At 35.4% G+C, this 18,461-nt stretch overlaps 1 protein-coding gene across 1 annotated transcript; it reads left to right on the top strand.

Annotated features, from left to right (window-relative positions):
• The first annotated feature begins 102 nt into the window (after nucleotides 1-102).
• On the top strand, nucleotides 103-16,617 carry LOC126815783 (biorientation of chromosomes in cell division protein 1-like 1). Its single transcript, XM_050541720.2, has 11 exons — nucleotides 103-315; nucleotides 4,122-4,246; nucleotides 6,169-6,347; nucleotides 9,520-10,302; nucleotides 10,560-10,726; nucleotides 10,874-11,051; nucleotides 11,333-12,017; nucleotides 12,327-12,440; nucleotides 13,731-13,849; nucleotides 14,391-15,273; nucleotides 15,509-16,617. The coding sequence occupies exons 1-11, from the start codon at nucleotides 181-183 to the stop codon at nucleotides 16,428-16,430; spliced, it is 4,290 nt and encodes a 1,429-aa protein (XP_050397677.1). The 5' UTR covers nucleotides 103-180; the 3' UTR covers nucleotides 16,431-16,617.
• The last annotated feature ends 1,844 nt before the right edge of the window (nucleotides 16,618-18,461 follow it).

Raw genomic sequence — 18,461 nt, 5'->3', positions numbered from 1 at the left:
TATATTACTAAAAATTGATGTACAATGTTAAATAGATTAAAATAATTTATTGAATGATATCACATGTCATATTTCGTTTCCCCTAAAAAATACCGGTGCAATTATATATAAAAATGGCAGCCTCCATGTAAAAGAAATTCTAGATTCTGTTTGTGCATATTGCACTGTTAAAGAGATAGAATGTCTTCTACGTTAACTGATCAATCGCCTCCTGAACCAGATAAAGTGGTAGTTCAAGAAATAATTAACACAATCAAGTCACAGGGCGTTTTTGATCAGTTTAGGAAAGAATGTCTTGCTGATGTTGACACAAAGGTACGGTAAAAAGAGTAAACAAAACATAATCCTTATAACTTATGATATGTAACAGGCATTGCCTAAGTAGAGCGAAGCTGATGTGATTGTTGTCAAATATAAAACCTTATAATTAATTTTCTCAAGTGATACAAAAAATGTTAAATAATTTAAATTTTTATTTAGATCTAAATTGTATACATTAATTTTGTTTTTAAAAAAAGAACAAAAAAGTGTGAGAATTATTTTCATTGACGTCAAAAATATGTGTCTATGTGACGTCAATGATTAGACGCGTCATAGAAATAGTTCTATGAGGTGCGTGATCTCGCTTGGGTGATGCTTTAGAGCTTCGCTCTATATTATTAATAATAACTGATTGTCTTCTATAGCCCTTCATTACAATCCTTCCTCACCTAGACGGTAGACACAAATCATCTTTTTCATTTTCATTACATTTTAGGTCCAAATCAGAAGACATACATGCATAGACTTCTATGTCTGTGGTTGGCACCCTTGGTGCATCGGGTTATTATAGACATAACGGCCCTAAGGCTAAACCATAATGGCCAAAAAATTTGGTCATAATGGCCAAAAAATTTTGTCGAAACGGCCAAACAATTTGATCATAACGGCCAAAAAACATTTTTTACATGTAGAAAATGATATTTATTAACAAAAATATTGCGTAATAGATAATATAAATACATACATTACATAAACATTAATTTTATAATTTAATACATAAAAAAAACACATTTATTTCATAATAGATAATATAAATACATACATTACATAAACATTAATTTAATACATTAAAAAAAATTACATATAGATATTGCATTGTATATCACCTTTACACTACTAGATCATAAACTCTGGTACATATCCCTAGCAGCATCGACACACTACTACTACTACTACTGATACTACCTTCTTTTGTACTTGTTCATATTACCTAATCAGATCAGAGGGTGTGAAGTACCTAATTAGGGATTATCCAACCAGTTGATTAATTAGTACTCACCTCTTTCCATTGAATTACAGCATGTAATTTGCCAGTTGGTTTCTGTGGTTATGGGCTATTTTTCCACTGACAAATTCTTCAGGACACATGGTTTGTATAACAGTAGCACCACATTGATGTTTTGTTGTCCTGTCTCTCAGTTGAAGACTTCTTGACATATGTATTATATCCATTTTTATCTACTAATTTATTTTTTCCTTTCTGCGACCCACTATATACCACTGTAAACCCTGGTACAGTTCTACACCATACATATTCTGGTTAAGCCAAGGTGGTGTAGTTATTCCTGAATTTAATGTTAATATATTAAAAAGTCTACCAGATGGATGCTCCATCCATACCGCATAATTAAAGGCAATATCCACAGCTCTTGAGTGGCTTATGTCATCCACGTAACAAAAGCATTTTTTTCTATCCGCACTGATGGCGCCAAACGTCATTCAGCTGAACCACCTGTTTTAACGTGTTTTCATTATAACAAAGGGAGAAGATGAACCGCCCTCTCTTCTCACGACACCGATTTTATGAGTGTGCTTTAAATTGACTTTTTAATATAAAAGGACGTTTTATTTCTTGGCATAACCAATTTTAACGAGACTTTTGATATACACGGAAGATTGCATTGTATGTTTTTACCAATTTTCAACCAATTAAGTGTAAATAATTTAATTAAATCAACCTGTCCATAATATCATATCTAATGTATTGGGCGTTAAATCTTTAATAAACAACAACAAACAACAATAATATTTGCTCAGATATATTGTTTTTCATTAAATTAAAAATATTTGGCCGTTGTGACCAAATGTTTTGGCCGTTATGACCAAATGTTTTGGCCGTTATGACCAAATTGTTTGGCCGTTATAACCAAACTGTTTGGCCGTTATGATTAAAGTTGGGCCGTTTTGACCATTATGGCATATGACTACATCCCGGTGCATCAAAACTATGAATATGTCAAGTCATTGAAAAACACCACTTGATTAATTTAGCAGATAATAGTTACAGTTACATTTAGCTGGATAAGTTTAATTAGTAAACAAAATGAGTTTGCAAGGGGAAACTAAAGGGCCACAGCCATAGCTAAAAACAAACACATCATGTTTGAAAGATTAGGATTAAATTTAAAGTTTGAATCTTTTGTTGTTTATTGATTTTTTTTTTTTTTTTTATTACATAAAATACCCTTTTGGGCAGCATGTAAATTATACATTACGGTATGCATGATAAATACATTTTTTAAAAAATGGATGAAAAATCTATAAAAAGTGGATAAAAAATCTATAAAAAGTGGATAAAGAATACATAAAAAATGGACGATAATTGCATAAAAAGTAGATGAAATGTACATTTGAGCTTGAGGGAGTATGTAAAAAATATAAACCAAAGTTTTGAATATATGTCATAGTCGCTTGAACTAAACATGAATAAAAGGTCTTTTAATTGTTGGTTGTTTTTTGGTTTATATTTACATCTAAGTGGGTGCACAAAGATGTGCACTGTTTTTGCCAGAGCAAATGGCGGGTTAAACATGTTTTCATAAGAAAATGGATAGTTTTGATCTCAAATGCCCCATAAACAATTGTCTTGCGGAGTTCCTCATAGCGGTTGCACTCAAATGAGACAATGATACTCATTGTGAACATAAAAGTTTATTGTGGTTGCAAGGAGTTAAGTGTTTTGTCAGCATAATACTTCAGTCGTTTTGAGACTGTTTAATGCCAAGTCTTCATCCAATTCCAGGGTATTGGGGGTCCGAATGGTTAACACGTGTGCGTTGGATTTGACGGTCTGTCATTGAGTCAAGTGGCTTGGTTTCGATTCCCTGCTTGTAGGTGACAAGGAGTAGAGTCGCCTGTCCAACCTCGTGGGTTTTCTCTAGGTTCTCCGATTTCTCTGGTTTTCTCCAACTGCTAGAGACGTCTACGCCCAAGTGAATTATTAAAATAAGATTGAACCATATGCTCGTCCCGAAATGACCTAGTTTGTGTTGAGTGGACATTATATTGAATTCCTGCATTTATATTTATCAGCCACACAGACAATACTCCTTACAGGTGGGAACCAGGCTTACATACCTGAAAATCTTCTCAACCCACACAAGAATAAGAATTTGAGCCCATGATATTCTAGCCAAGAGTCAAGTGTCTTTACTGCTTGAATGCAATTGTCCACATGTTATGGTTGCAGCCAGGAATTGAACATGTAGGTTTCTAGGTGGTAAATGATCAGATTCCTTTTGTTTTTATCTCCGCCTTTTGAAGAAAGCAGGGGACTATTAAAATGGGTTCGTCCGTCTGTCTGTTCGTCTGTCTGTCTGTCAATCCGTCTGTCTGTCCGTCACACTTTTTGACACACAATAACTCTCTTTCTAATTGAGCTAGAATGTTCAAACTTGATGTAGGTGTTTATTAGGTTAATGCCTTGATGAGAATTTTCTTCTTAGGGTAAGCAGAGATAAGCAGTTTGATTGGTTGATGCTTTGGGACACGATAACTTTAGTTCTAATTAAGTGAGAGTGAGGACAAAATTAACATTTTGAGCTGAAGCTAAGCAGAGCTAATCGATTTCATTTGTTGATGGTTTGGGACAAGATAATCTTGATTCTATCTGATAGAGAGTGATGAAACTTAGTGTATGGTTTGATTGCTCGATACTTTTGAAAAAAAACCGTGCGATTAATTAATATGTGTCATCTATTTATTTTGGGATTTCAGCAGGGGACGTCAGCCTTACTGTTGGCTTGTTTTACTTATTTTTGCTGATGTCATTATCATTTGATAACATCTTTAATTTGCAGCCAGCATATCAAAATTTACAGCAAAGAGTAGAAAACTATGTAACAAGATTTTTGTCAAAACAACAATGGAGTCCAAATTTGAGCAAAAATCAACTTCGAGAAAATCTTCGAAAGCAGATCAACCAGTAAGTACATGAAATAATGACTACCATACTACTCAAAGTAGTTGAATTTACTCATCTACACTCCTTTGCTACAGTAAAATCATTCATATTTGTGTTTGAAGTCCCTCATTACATGTAGTGGACAATCAAATAATGTGCTTTATAATGGTTTCTATGTTCCAGCAGTAACACAATGTTTTGGTTACTATAATTCACACACCTTAATTTTTCGGCATATTTATAGATCTGGTTAAACCAGGTTTTATTTGTTACACAGGCTTGCATTGATGTTTCTTATGTAATTCCAATCTAGGAGATGCAAGTTACAATGTTTAAACTTGGTGCAGGCTAAGTAGAATAAGCAACAAAAAATTTGATTGGATAAGACTTTGGAACCTTGCTTCTAATTGAGGTGGAATATTCAATCAAACTTATTGTTGACTTGAATAAGTTTGATGTGGGGCATAGATGAGCAAATTGATTTGTTGTTGCTTTGGAATACAATAATTTTGCTGCTTGTTTTAATGGAACTTGGTGTATATATTTTAATTGTATCAATACTGTGACAAGTTCTATAATGAGCATCTTCTCATGTAAAACAAAATTGATAATTTGATGGCTCGTTAGTTTATAAATAGGTAAGTGTGCAAGTAGTTAATAACGCTCATCATTGAAACAATTCATGTATTTTGGGATTGAGGATGGGGGGTCATTCCATATCAAGTGGGCCAGGGCTGGGAAATCGACCCCCTCGAAAAATCTGAAAAAAATATATGTTATTGTACATCTACCGATAAGTTTTCGAAACAAAATACACATCAATAATTTACTTGAGATCCAGATGTCTTGTTTTTACCTTTCTAGTGAAGATATAGGGCTCATATTTGGTAGTCTTAAACAACTTTTTGTGTAGATTAAGAATCTGCAATCAGATTATAGGTGAGTGGTAGGGTTTGCCTGCTACTTTTTCATGAAAACCGAAAAACAAAATTGGGTGTAATTGTATATTTTCTGGATTTTGTAGTGCACAAGGAGCTACAGTGTAATAGTTATAGACCCAGATTTTGGCCTATCTAGAGACTGTCGGTAGTACTATGTAAGAAACATATGAAAATGCACCAGTCTTCACTAGATTCCCAGAAAATTAGCCTCGAATATGGTCTCAGACACAAATTTTCAAAAATTGCCTCTTATTTTCAAGCTGATAGAACCCAGTAGATGAGCACCTAAAAATCTGAAACTTGGTTGAATTATCGTTTGTACTAATGTCTTCAACATATGTTAAAACCATTCTTGAACCATGCCATCTTGATATTTTTTTGATTTTTTCAAAATCTGTGTTTTGGGTCATTCCATGTCAATTATTGTATTTTCAAGCCGATTGAACCTGGTAGATGAGCACCTTAAAATCTGAAACTTGGTGGAATTATAGTTTGTACTAATGTCTCTATAAGATTTTTTTAAAATATGTGTTTTGGGTCATTCCATGTCAATTATCACCCAATGTGTTGAACCGCACCTCCTTCAATTTTGCTGACATTTGGTTTATATGTTTATTAAGGCTGCAAAAAATGATATTCCAAATTTTAGCTTGATCAGACTAACAGTTTCTGATATACGGTCCACTCCATTTTGGGGATTTCGTCCAAAATGGGCGTGGCCGCCATTATTCAAATCACCATAACCCAGTAACCGATAGGTCGAAATTGCTGGAATAAGTATTTCTAGAAAATTTGCACAGTTTTTAGTTTTTATATGTACAATAACATATGTTTTTTCCAGATTTTTTCGAAGGGGTCAATGGAACAGCCCATGGAGACATCACTGTTTGCTTGTTAATTTCGGCATACATACAGCCATTGATGCTTAATTCTTGGCTCTTTATAAAAATATATACAAACTGGCATATTTCCAGTTTCAAAAAAAGCTTTCTGTTTTTTCAGATCTGGGATGTTAACTAATGGTGTAGAACGTATTATTGAACAAGTAGTTAATCCAAAAATATTTCAGTTTATTAAACCAAGAATAGACGAAGTTGTATGTCAACATTTAGGTATTGATCCAAAACAAAGACAAGAGGAGTTACATCAACGTAAATTACAACAACAATCGTCACAGCTTGGTATGAAAAATATCTTATTAAAAGTTAAAAAAGTAAAGACATTAAATTGATTTAATTTAATTAAATGAGAAGTTCCATTTTCACGGTTAGGTATGAAAATGAAATGCCAGCCTATTTGTTATTCAAAATATTGAACAGTTTGGAATTGTCTGCCAAATTTTTTTTAGGGGTAACGTAATTTCCAATTTTTTGTGGAATGACATGATACACATGACTATTGGATACCATTTGTAAACTTGCCAAGACATAATTTAAGCGCAGCAATACGCTGAAAAAATATTATATTACTCGCTGGAAAACAATAAAACCTGTCTTCAACGCCACTAGACAACTGAAGATTGGTTTTCCTGTAAAAATGTATCACAGAACTTGAAGCAGTTGCATGAGACTAGAATAAAGGCTTCTTAGATCCTTCCATACAGAATTAACCAATTTTTTTGTCCCCCGCCTTTTGAAGAAAGCAGGGGACTATTAAAATGGGTTCGTCCGTCTGTCTGTCCGTCTGTCCGTCCGTCTGTCTGTCCGTCTGTCTGTCCGTCACACTTTTTGGGACACAATAACTCTCTTCCTAATTGAGCTAGAATGTTCAAACTTGGTGTATGTGTTTATTAGGTCAATGCCTTGATGGAGTTCGAAGATGAGCATTTTCCGCTTAGGGTAAGCAGAGATAAGCAATTTGATTGGTTGATGCTTTGGGACACGATAACTCTCTTCCTAATTGGGCTAGAATGTTCAAACTTGGTGTATGTGTTGATTAGGTCAATGCCTTGATGGAGTTCGAAGATGAGCATTTTCCGCTTAGGGTAAGCAGAGATAAGCAATTTGATTGGTTGATGCTTTGGGACACGATAACTTTTAATTGAGCTAGAATGTTCAAACTTGGTGTATGTGTTTATTAGGTCAATGCCTTGATGGAGTTCGAAGATGAGCATTTTCCGCTTAGGGTAAGCAGAGATAAGCAATTTGATTGGTTGATACTTTGGGGCACGATAACTCTCTTCCTAATTGAGCTAGAATGTTCAAACTTGGTGTATGTGTTGATTAGGTCAATGCCTTGATGGAGTTCGAAGATGAGCATTTTCCGCTTAGGGTAAGCAGAGATAAGCAATTTGATTGGTTGATGCTTTGGGACACGATAACTTTAGTTCTAATTAAGTGAGATTGATGAAACTTGGTGTATAGTTTCATTACAGTAATACCTTGACTAAGTTTGATAATGAGCATTTTCTGCTCAGGGTAAGCAGCAATTTGATTGGTTGATACTTTGGGGCACGATAACTCTCTTCCTAATTGAGCTAGAATGTTCAAACTTGGTGTATGTGTTGATTAGGTCAATGCCTTGATGGAGTTCGAAGATGAGCATTTTCCGCTTAGGGTAAGCAGAGATAAGCAATTTGATTGGTTGATGCTTTGGGACACGATAACTTTAGTTCTAATTAAGTGAGATTGATGAAACTTGGTGTATAGTTTCATTACAGTAATACCTTGACTAAGTTTGATAATGAGCATTTTCTGCTCAGGGTAAGCAGAGCGATACGCAATTTGATTGGTCGAGACTTTGGAAAACAATAACTCTCCTACTTTGATTGTTAGACTATAAGTAAAGATATAATGTTTGATTGTTCAATACTTTGTAAAAGATAATTTGTGATAAATTTATATGTGTCCTCTAATTATTTTCCTATTTCGGCGGGGGACATCAGCCTCACTGTTGGCTTGTTCACTTTAAAGTTACTTTCCCACGTACAAACTGTGTCATGTGATGATATATTTGGACTAAAAACATATTCAAACTAATTAATCTATCAAAAATTTGCTTCAAATCCCTCTCAAAAGTTTGTATTCGCCGGGAGATTCCCATAGCTTAACTGTTGTTAGACACCATGGATGTCACCTTACCTTCCATTTACCATACATATTGAGGCCAAAGTAAATTCTCAATTATTTTCTGTTAACTTCTTTATCCGCTGTTTAATTGCAGAGTCTTTTGTTCATTGACACCCCTCAATGTTCCCCAAACCACCTAACCATTTGATTAAGAAATAACAACTGCTGCCTCAGTTAAGCTTGCACACAATAAGCTTGCAGACAACAGTCGGGTTGCCAGTGATACCTTGACATTTTTGAGTGTTTGTCGGGTAATCCAGCATTTTTCTAGTAAGATTGGGTGTCTATACTTTCCATATGTACCAAATTTGCCATACTTTTATTGGAAATAACCACCCAATAAATACTTTCGGGACAATCTAGGCTATCTTTAATATATCTTTACATGTATCACTTGAATATATCTTTCAAAGAAGATATCTTTACATGTTAGGGTGACCCACCATAAATAAATATCTCCAAATATCTCGACAATTACACCACAATATTTATATATACACCAAGCCTTAAATCAGTTTCACACATTTATAATCACTAATTAAATGGTCATGTTGTACTTAATAAGCTATGATCATTTAACCATCCATCAATAATACACTGAAAGTTGGTTTCAAGTGTCGGCCATAACATCCAGGCACTTGTGAGTAAAAAATAGGTTACGTGCCCTTGTTTTGAAATTAGTCTCGCTTAACCAGTCTACCGACCATTCTACATCTGACTGACAGGCCGCGGTAATCAAGACTACTTTTTTACGAAAGAAAACAGAAAGCTGGAACAAGAAATTGAATTTAGAAACACGCACGTTAGGCAATTCAACAATTGTTTTAAGAATCTTGTCAAAGTAAAATGAAACTACTGCTAGTATCATGTTCTTGTCTAACGCAAATGTTTCAGAGATATTATTTGTACTAAACGAAAAGATGCTTCTCCTAACGGCACAGTTAATGATGAAGCAACTGAAATAATGAAATGAACGTAATTTCTAAAGCTGCTGTAATAACCAAAAAGCTAAATATTACTGCTATTCAAAATCGTCAACAATAGATTTTTTACGGCTATAATAGTTGATAGATGTCTAGAGAATTGCATGTGCGATGAGTATTATCATACTGCGTGATTAGCCCGAAATCACTTCGAGACAAGCCACTAAAGTGTGCACATTCGCTGTGTCAAGTCCAGCTTTCTGTAGGGAAAATTTTCACTGCATGGGTCACCCTGTATATGTATCACTGTAATATACCTTTACATCTATTTGAATTTATATGCTAATATTTTGTATTTTCAGGAAATGCAAATAACAGGTTACCTGCTGGTTATAATCAGAATTCACCATATACACAGCCCACAAACTGGCAACAACAAATGCCATTTGGTTCTCAAAATATTCCAGTGAATTTAGCCTTTCCTCAGCAATTTGGTTTTAATCCACTTCAACCTACATTTCCACAAATACCAGGATGGGGTGGACTTTATCCTCCAGGATTGGAACCATTTAATGCATCTGCTCCACCCCCAGGGGTTCCACCTATAGGAAGCATGGCTGCTCCGCCACTTCCAACCGATCAACCAATTGCCCCGGGAACAGAGCAAGCGCCACTACCCCCTCCTAATGACCCAGCACCCCCTCAAGATTCAGCTACACCTCCACCACCTGGTCCCGATGAACCACGGAGCAAAACACCAGAGTCTAAAGCACAAGATGGAATGTCTAAAACATCAGGATCTCCAATGGATTTGGATGAAAATAGTCGTGGATCTTCCATCACTGAGGTGGAAATGGCGGATGTGGAGGTTGAAACAGTGACTGTTACTGCTGCAGAAAAAAATGTTGCAAATAAAACAAATGAAAATATTAATGAGAATAATAAATCTAACAAGAAGCAATATAAATTTGCTTGGAGTAAGGACACTGGTGAAGAAGATATTTCAGACTCAGAACTGAGCTCGATTCATACCAGTGATTTATCATCATTTGAATATTCATCATTAAGTGATAGTGAGGAGGATGAACTGTCCATACAGAAATCACCCTTCAAATCTCCTGTCAAGCCTTTGAAAGAAATCAGCAGTAAGTAGAGCAGTTTTATCGGTTCAATTAAATTAGGAGATATATGGGTTGGGTTGGGTTTTTTAGGCACCAGAACCCCTATCAGTCAAGTCAAAATAGTAAAATTCTAGAAACTGTGTCAAAGCTTAAAATTATGCTTCAAATTTGATATCTTTTGCAACAATTTTATGCTCCAAAGCTAGGTTTAACAAAAGAACATGTGATATTAATAAATGTAATGCAACAAAGTGTTTATTAAATGCTGTTTTTATTTACAGATAAAGAGGAGGTTACTCTAGGAAAAGAAACTAGTGAACAATCTAAAATTAATAATGAAGAAGCCAGTTTATCAACACCACCTAAACCTAGAAAACTTCTATCTTTAACATATAATCTTAGTGATAGTGATGATGAGGAGACACGAGAAGAGAGGAAAGCCAGAATTGCAAGTCTTACATTTAATTCTTCAAATATTGATAAAAAAAATTATTTCAGTTGCAAATGATACATTATTCTTATTTAGTATTTAGTTATTTTTCTTTTCTGATTTCTAAATTATTATCTGTCTATATTTTATTTTTATAATTCGTAGGCCAAAGAAAAAGCTGAAAGGTATCATAAGAGAATACAAAGAAGAGCTGATATTGATGCTAAAAAGAAGGAAAAGGAGGAGGAAAGAGCCAGATTGAGAGAAGAAAGAAAGAAAAAACAAAAACAAGAATCAGAATTAGAAACCTCCCGAGATGAAAGGACTGAAAGCTCACAAAATGGTGGGTAAAAGTTATGAACAATTTGTTGACATTTTGGCTGAAATGCACCAAATAAATTTCAAAATTATTGAATCTTGCTATATTTGTTAGAAGGAACTATTATTGACTATAAGCAAATATTTTCTCATTTTGAAATTAAATTAATCAAAATATATTTCCACAAGAATGCCAACCATCCTCCATTTTGTGGGATCTTTTATTTTTTAAGCAAAATTAAAACAAGGATTGTATGATCAGTGATTTTCTTTTTGAAAATTTTTTTAAAATATGTTCTATTACAGAATCAAGAACTGAAGATCAAATTTCTTCATCTATGGATACTGAAGATGATAAAAAAGAAAAACCAGTTAAAAAGCGCAAAACTAAAGAAGAGAGGAAAGAACAGTTATTGCAACAGAAACGTCTGGGACTTCGGAGACATAGAACAAGAAATAGACGATACACATCAGAGGAATTTACATCAATATTTACAGAACAAAAACAACCCTTCTCTAGTCGAAATTATTCTCAAGATATGGAGGAATTAGAGACTGAAATAATAGAAACTGAGACAATCGAAATAGATAATACTATGAATTATACCATGGAAAACTTTGAAGTCAGTGAAATTGAAATGCCTGTTCAGAGTCCTCCAACACCAACTCAAGATGAGTTATGTCCCCCTGAAAATGTAGCAGATATCCCTTTACCTGATAGTCCCCTGCCTGTTATTGAACTACCACAATCAGCTCTTATGTCGGTTACTTTAGTTCCTAAGTTTGACGAGTCACAGACTATAGTTCAGCCACATTCTCCATCAAGTGACATTTCTGAGAATTCTAAAGCTGGCTCAGATAAATCTGGTGCGAGGAAGAGAAATATCTCTGGTGAAAGCAGTCATTCAGAAAAGGCAGCGACTCGAAGATCTCAGAGAAATTTAGCAACAACTGAACCTACAGCTACAAGATCAAGGCGTGAATCAATGAGGTTTGTTGTCTTCATTTATTACTTGTTACGGTATAAATAGAGTTATGTTTTTATCAAATATTAGAAAAAATAGCATAATTCCATGTTTATATGAAATGATATAGGCCTGAAGAAATATCTGCCATCATGAAATGAGTTAATGTAATGGTCAGTTCTGAACATAATGACATTACCGAATTATATTCCTTCTATAGGGAATATGTATTGTAAATGTGTATTGTGTTGGCACCTAGTACTTGTGCACTATAAATGTATACAACAAAACAACTGAGAATCATGATTTAAACATCAAATGTTTTTATTTTTTAGAGGGAAATCCCCAGAAGGCAGTCGATCTAAAACTAGTCAACGTTATGATACATCTGATTTATATAAACCTAGAATTAGTCATCGTAGACCCTGTACTCCACCAGTTTCTAGAGGGTTGGTACACATTTCATATTTATTTGTACAGATCTTTGAAATATATTTATGTTCCTTTGAGCATATCGAGATCATCTGTTTGACCAATTCAACAATACCAAATTTTATCAGATTGTTGACACAGACTGTATAATAAGTCCACAACAAAATAGATTGCAAACTATTAAACACTATATGGCCACTTGTATATCATTGTGTTTTAGTCTACTGTTACATGTTTCATAGTGAAGTTTTAGAAAGTTAGGGGGGTTGGATGGCTGAATGGTTAGCATGCGCGCGCTGTATCATAAAGTCTGCCATTGAGTCGACTGGCGTGGTTTCGAATCCCCGGTTGTACGTGGCAAGGAGTAGGGCCGCCTGTTCAACCTCGTGGGTTTTCTCCGGGTCCTCCGGTTTCCTCCCACTGCTAAAGACCCCTACGCGCAAGCGAATTATTGAAATATAATTAAACCCAATTTCTCTCTCTCTCTCTTTAGAAAGTTAAAGCTGCATTATGCAAGAGCTAAATCTGCCTATTGCAGGTCTTTATTTAGGCCTGATATGTTATCTAAATTATTGATAGGACATTAAAGATACATTATGGGGGATTAGATAAAGAGCTGACAGATCTCACTATGATAGTTAAAAATAAGATAATGTAAAGGCAATTTGCTGAATATTTCAGTCAAATTGATCCACTCTGAACCAATAATTTAGCGATTGAAATTTCGGCCTAGCCTTGATCGTCATTACTAAAGTCGGTATGATAAAAAACATAGTCTCGATTATCCATTTCATGATTAAATGAAAGTTGAGCAGACCATAATCAACTCTCGATGCCATTGGTTGCTCTAGATTTTCAACGTATTTAAACATTATTGGCGGTTAATGATTTTAAAATCTGGATTATCAATTTTATAATTAATACTAAAAAATGGATAATTACTATCATAACAGGGGTAGCAATGACAATCAAGACCCCTATTCTTCAAACAGCCCTAACTCTGCACAGAATTTTCAAGATATTCCCTTTTTATTATCTATTTTTGAACTATTATAGCGAGAACTGTCAGCTCTTTATCTAAATCTTACATAATGCATCTTTAAAGAAAGCTACAGTAATAGATGAGTTTCACTGTAAGATGATTGTCAACATGGCTAAAATGGCATTCCCGCAAAACCTTCATATATCATATACATGTACAAGGGTATTTCTCTTATGGGACAGTAATCAGATCACTTCAGCATCAGAGTAATAATAGTTAAGCCCTTGTGTATGTAGTTATATGATGGCATTGTATCAAATTACAGATCAGATGTATCCATCTCACCAAGTGTTGAAACAAGATCATCTAAAAGACTGGCATCAACAGAAACTATACCAGATCCAGAAAAATTCATAGAAAAACGAGAGAGTAGTTCAGAGTCTGGTAAGTATGACTAATATACTTGTTCTTCAATTGTGAAGATTTTCTTTTAACCACTCCTGAATGTTAAATGTTCCTCCCATTGTCACTCTCGTAAAGGTGTAGCCTCCCCATTTTCTAGTCTTTACTGCTAGTACACTCATTAATTTGACCCCAGATACCAAAAACGTTTGGGGAGTTGGATGGCCAATTGGTTAGCATGTTCGCGCTGTGTCATAAGGTCAGTCATTGAGTCAAACGGCCTGGTTTCGATTCCCCAGTTGTACTTGACAAGGAGTAGGATCGTCTGTCCAACCTTGTGGGTTTTCTCCAGGTCCTCCGGTTTCCTCCCACTGCTTATAAAAACCCCTACGTGCAAGTGAATTATTGAAATAATAACCTAGTTGTGTCGAGTGGATGTTAAATCCCATTTCTCTCTCTCTCTCTCACACACACCAAAAAATTTTAGGACCCTGCACTAAACTGAATATAAGAAAATTATGCTTACCTCCATTGAGACAATCTCCTATGGATATCAACTGATTCTTTTGTGGAATCATTTCAGTGACTGAGTTAGAAGATGGTAGTGTATCTGTTTCCTGTACCCTTGAAGTTTTACAAGGGGCTTTAGAAGTTGTTGATGTGGAAAGTGGACAATTGAAAACACTATCAGCAGAAATGGTGGAATCTTCAGTTATTAGTATGGGAGAAACAGAAGTGATGGAAACAGATGTAATAACAGAAGAACAAGTAACTGAAGTATCTGTGACAACCGAAGAAGTTCCTGAAGAACAAACTGAAATATGTGTAGAAGATTCAAAACAAGATGATGACTCAGTCTCCATTGAAATATTATCTGTGAAAGATGATCAAAAATCTTCTAAATCAACATCCAGGGCATCATCTAGGTCTAGATCTGCTAGAACATCTAGAACATCATCTAAATCACGATCACATTCCAGATCACGTCGTTCCAGATCCCTTGGTTCAAGATCCCCTCGTTCTCGTTCTAGATCAAAGTCTCTTTGCTCTCGTTCCAGATCTAAATCTCATTCTAGACGATCCAGATCATATTCCAGGTCACGGTCTTACTCCAGATCAAGATCTTACTCCAGATCACGGTCATATTCAAGGTCAAGATCCATATCAAGATCAAGATCATACTCCAGCTCTAGATATTCAAAACGTTCTTCCAAGTCAAGATCAAGGTCAAGAATGAGATCAAGATCCAAATCGAAAAGTACAGAAACAATATCTGAAGAAGAGGAGGATGGAGAACTATTTGTTAAGAGAAGGAAGACACCAATAGATCAGGTTTATTTTGGTGAAGCTGAGAGAAGAGTAAGAGAGATTGTACGGAAACCTGTAACAGAAGTCAATTTTGGTTTAGCTGAACAACATGCCAGACATAGAACACAGTGGAACCCTGGATGGCAACAAAAACCATTGTAAGTATTATCTAAATTTTAAACTGTCTGGTTATGTTTCTTTAAGTGAATCCTACCTTGTATGAATCGGGATGCCCACATTTTGTATAGAGTACTAGTGGGGTTAAAGATGCAAGTGCGACACCAAAATGTGAAGAAATGACCTATTTAACTTTAACAAGTATAAATACATATATATTTTTTATTATTATTATTATTATTATTAATTGTATACATGAATAAATTTATATTTCAGGAAAACTAGGGGAGGTATGTTTCAGCAGAAGAATTATAGAGGTTCTCAAAGAGGATCATATTCTGATCAAAGAGGTTTAAGCAGATCTGATGATTTGAGTAGATCCCCCACTAAAGAAGCGTATATATCTCCTAGTAAACGGTATTATAGTCCTGGTGATTCAGACCCATACAAACCATCCTCTCCTACTTACAGACCAATATCACCCGGCCCTTTTGTACCAGCTTCCCCAACTGAATCAAGATCTTTTCGTCCGTTATCACCAACACCAAGAGCAAGTTTCAGACCCCCGTCCCCAGGTTCACCTATAGCACGATCTAGCTATCGTCCCCCATCTCCGTCTGGAGGACGCCAAGGATTTCGTCCCCCATCACCAACAGACACAAGAACTAGTTTTAGATCATCATCTCCTACTGGTTACCATTCAGCTTCTCCCTACAAGCGACCGTCATCTCCACGAACCACCTACAGGACCAACTCTCCTACATCAACATCAATGTCCGGTTACAAATCAGATCCTTGTAGACCACTGGGTCGACCTTTGACCCCACCGACTATTTCTGCCAATTTACAAACATCACCAATATCATCTTCACCATCTGAAGGTCAATGTACACCAAGTCCTGAATACGAGGCACCAGAAACTAGAGGAAGATCTTCAGTATCATCACCACCAATAGATCAACCTAGTAGAGGAAGAAGACCTAGAAGTCCAGATGATTCTTCTATACCAATAAATACCCCTCTGTCATCGTCAGGATCTATGATGCAGCAATCTAGACGACTGAGTCAGCGATCAACACCCCCCTCACCCCCTCCTGTGAGAGAAACAAGGAGAACTAGAGCACCTTCACCACCACCTGTACACTTCACAAGAAGTCACAGAGAAAAAAGTCCCCCAGCTAAAAGACCTAGAAGATAAAACTGCGAAAAATCAAAAAGTTGTTATATCACAATATAGAAATAAATATATTTCTAGTCCTAATTTTTACAGTGATAAGAGAAGAAAGTTTCTATGATGTAGATAATGAAAATGTTTAAGTTGATAAATAGGTTCATATAGTTGTAAAATGATTGTAAAAAGTGAATGATTAAAAAAAGGTGACTTTTGTGTTTAGTGACCTTCCATTTACTTAATGTGCAATGAATACAATCTGGCATACTAATCCCATTTTTAGGATTGTTTGATGTACATACTAGTTATCCAAATCATGTTCATAATGGTGACTTTAAAGTAGTTAAGTCTCTAACTCAGTGTCATCCAAAGTCTTTGACATTGAAAACTGAAATTATTTGTCTATTTAAACCAACATTGATGTTGTGATCTTACCGGGATAGGATGGGCTTCTGATATCCAGTATTTAGGACAAAATAAAGATTTTGCCATTGGTACACGAATCGTGCACCATAATGTGTATTAGCGCGATTTGTAACAAGGGACTCGAAGAATGAGGCTAGACATATTCTTCAAGTCATGTCAAACGATGACATCACATTCTTATCTGGAGAGTATGCACAATAAATACTATCAGTGCAGACTGAAATAACCAGACGGTAGAGATTTGCCATTCGATTGAGACTTCTGGCATATTTTTCCAAACATAACTGATTAGAAATTACAGTAAAAACAGAAACGATTGAATGTAAATCAGTTTATATATATTCATATTACATTTTTATATGCACTTCAATCCATTTGTGTCAATTTCTAGGTCCCAAATATTAGCGATTTAGCTCCTTTAAACATGCATTATGCAAGAGCTAAATCTGCCTATTGCAGGTCTTTCTTTAGCCCTGAAATGTTATCTAAATTATTGATAGGACAATAAAGATACATTATGGGGGATTAGATAAAGAGTTGGCAGATTATGATTTTTACTGTTAAGATTGTGTTAATTATACATAGAATTGTGAAAACAATTTGTTCACTGGAGACGTTAAGAAAATTAATTTTTTAAATTGCCAGCGTAATGTGGCTGGCTACTCTAGTGTTCAGGATTGGATTGATAAATATGGTCGAAATTAAAAATCCATATACTAAAACTTTTTTCTGTTAAAATCCATATTTTAATGCAAGTAACAGATTTCAAGAATCTTTCAACTTTTGTGAAATTGGGGTCCGTGTAAATTTTTCAGAAGGTAACAATATATTCTCAACATGTGACATAAATATCTGTGACAAATAAAGTTTCATAATTGGTTTTGTAAATTTGTAATATGAACAGAAAGACCAACTATTTGATTTGTGAAAATATTAGGTTTGTGACAAGTACTGAATGAAGGTTTGTTTAAACACAATTGGGCAAATCCTATGTTTAAGACTGCAGTGCATGTAAGAAAGGGTTATGATAACAGTGTCAAAATATACTATTCAAAAAAAGTAGGGGATATTTGATTTTTAAGTGTTATTAAAGTCACCTAATGAAACTGACGAAGAAACAAATGACAAAATGAAATGAAGTTCACATTCATCGATTTATTCCAAATGATCGTTAGACTAAGTAAGGCACAGACTGACCATTATAAGGGTAAAATGATACCCGGGGTCAAACAGCAAAGTTACCACAGCATCACAACCAAGTCAGTAACGGGTAAATCCTCCTCTGTTTGCCAAACAAGCATTGATCCGACGTGGCATACTCCTAATGAGACGTCTAAGGTCATTTTGGTCCAGATTGTCCCATTCCTGTTGCAACGCAGCAGCAAGTTCTTGGACATTGGCAGGACGTTGTTGACGTTGACGTAACCTCTGTCCAAGCATGTCCCAGACATGCTCGATGGGGGAGAGGTCGGGACTCAGTGCTGGCCAAGGTAATGTGGTGATGTTCTGTTGTTGGAGGTAACCTGTAACGATCCTGGCCCTGTGACATCTTGCGTTGTCATCCTGGAAGATGAAACGGCGGCCATGACGTCGTGCGAACGGCACAACATGGACTGCCAAGATGTTGTCCCG

This window comes from Patella vulgata, chromosome 3 (assembly GCF_932274485.2).
Source record: "Patella vulgata chromosome 3, xgPatVulg1.2, whole genome shotgun sequence".
NCBI lineage: Eukaryota > Metazoa > Mollusca > Gastropoda > Patellidae > Patella > Patella vulgata.
This window is presented reverse-complemented; position numbering and strand designations above follow the sequence as displayed.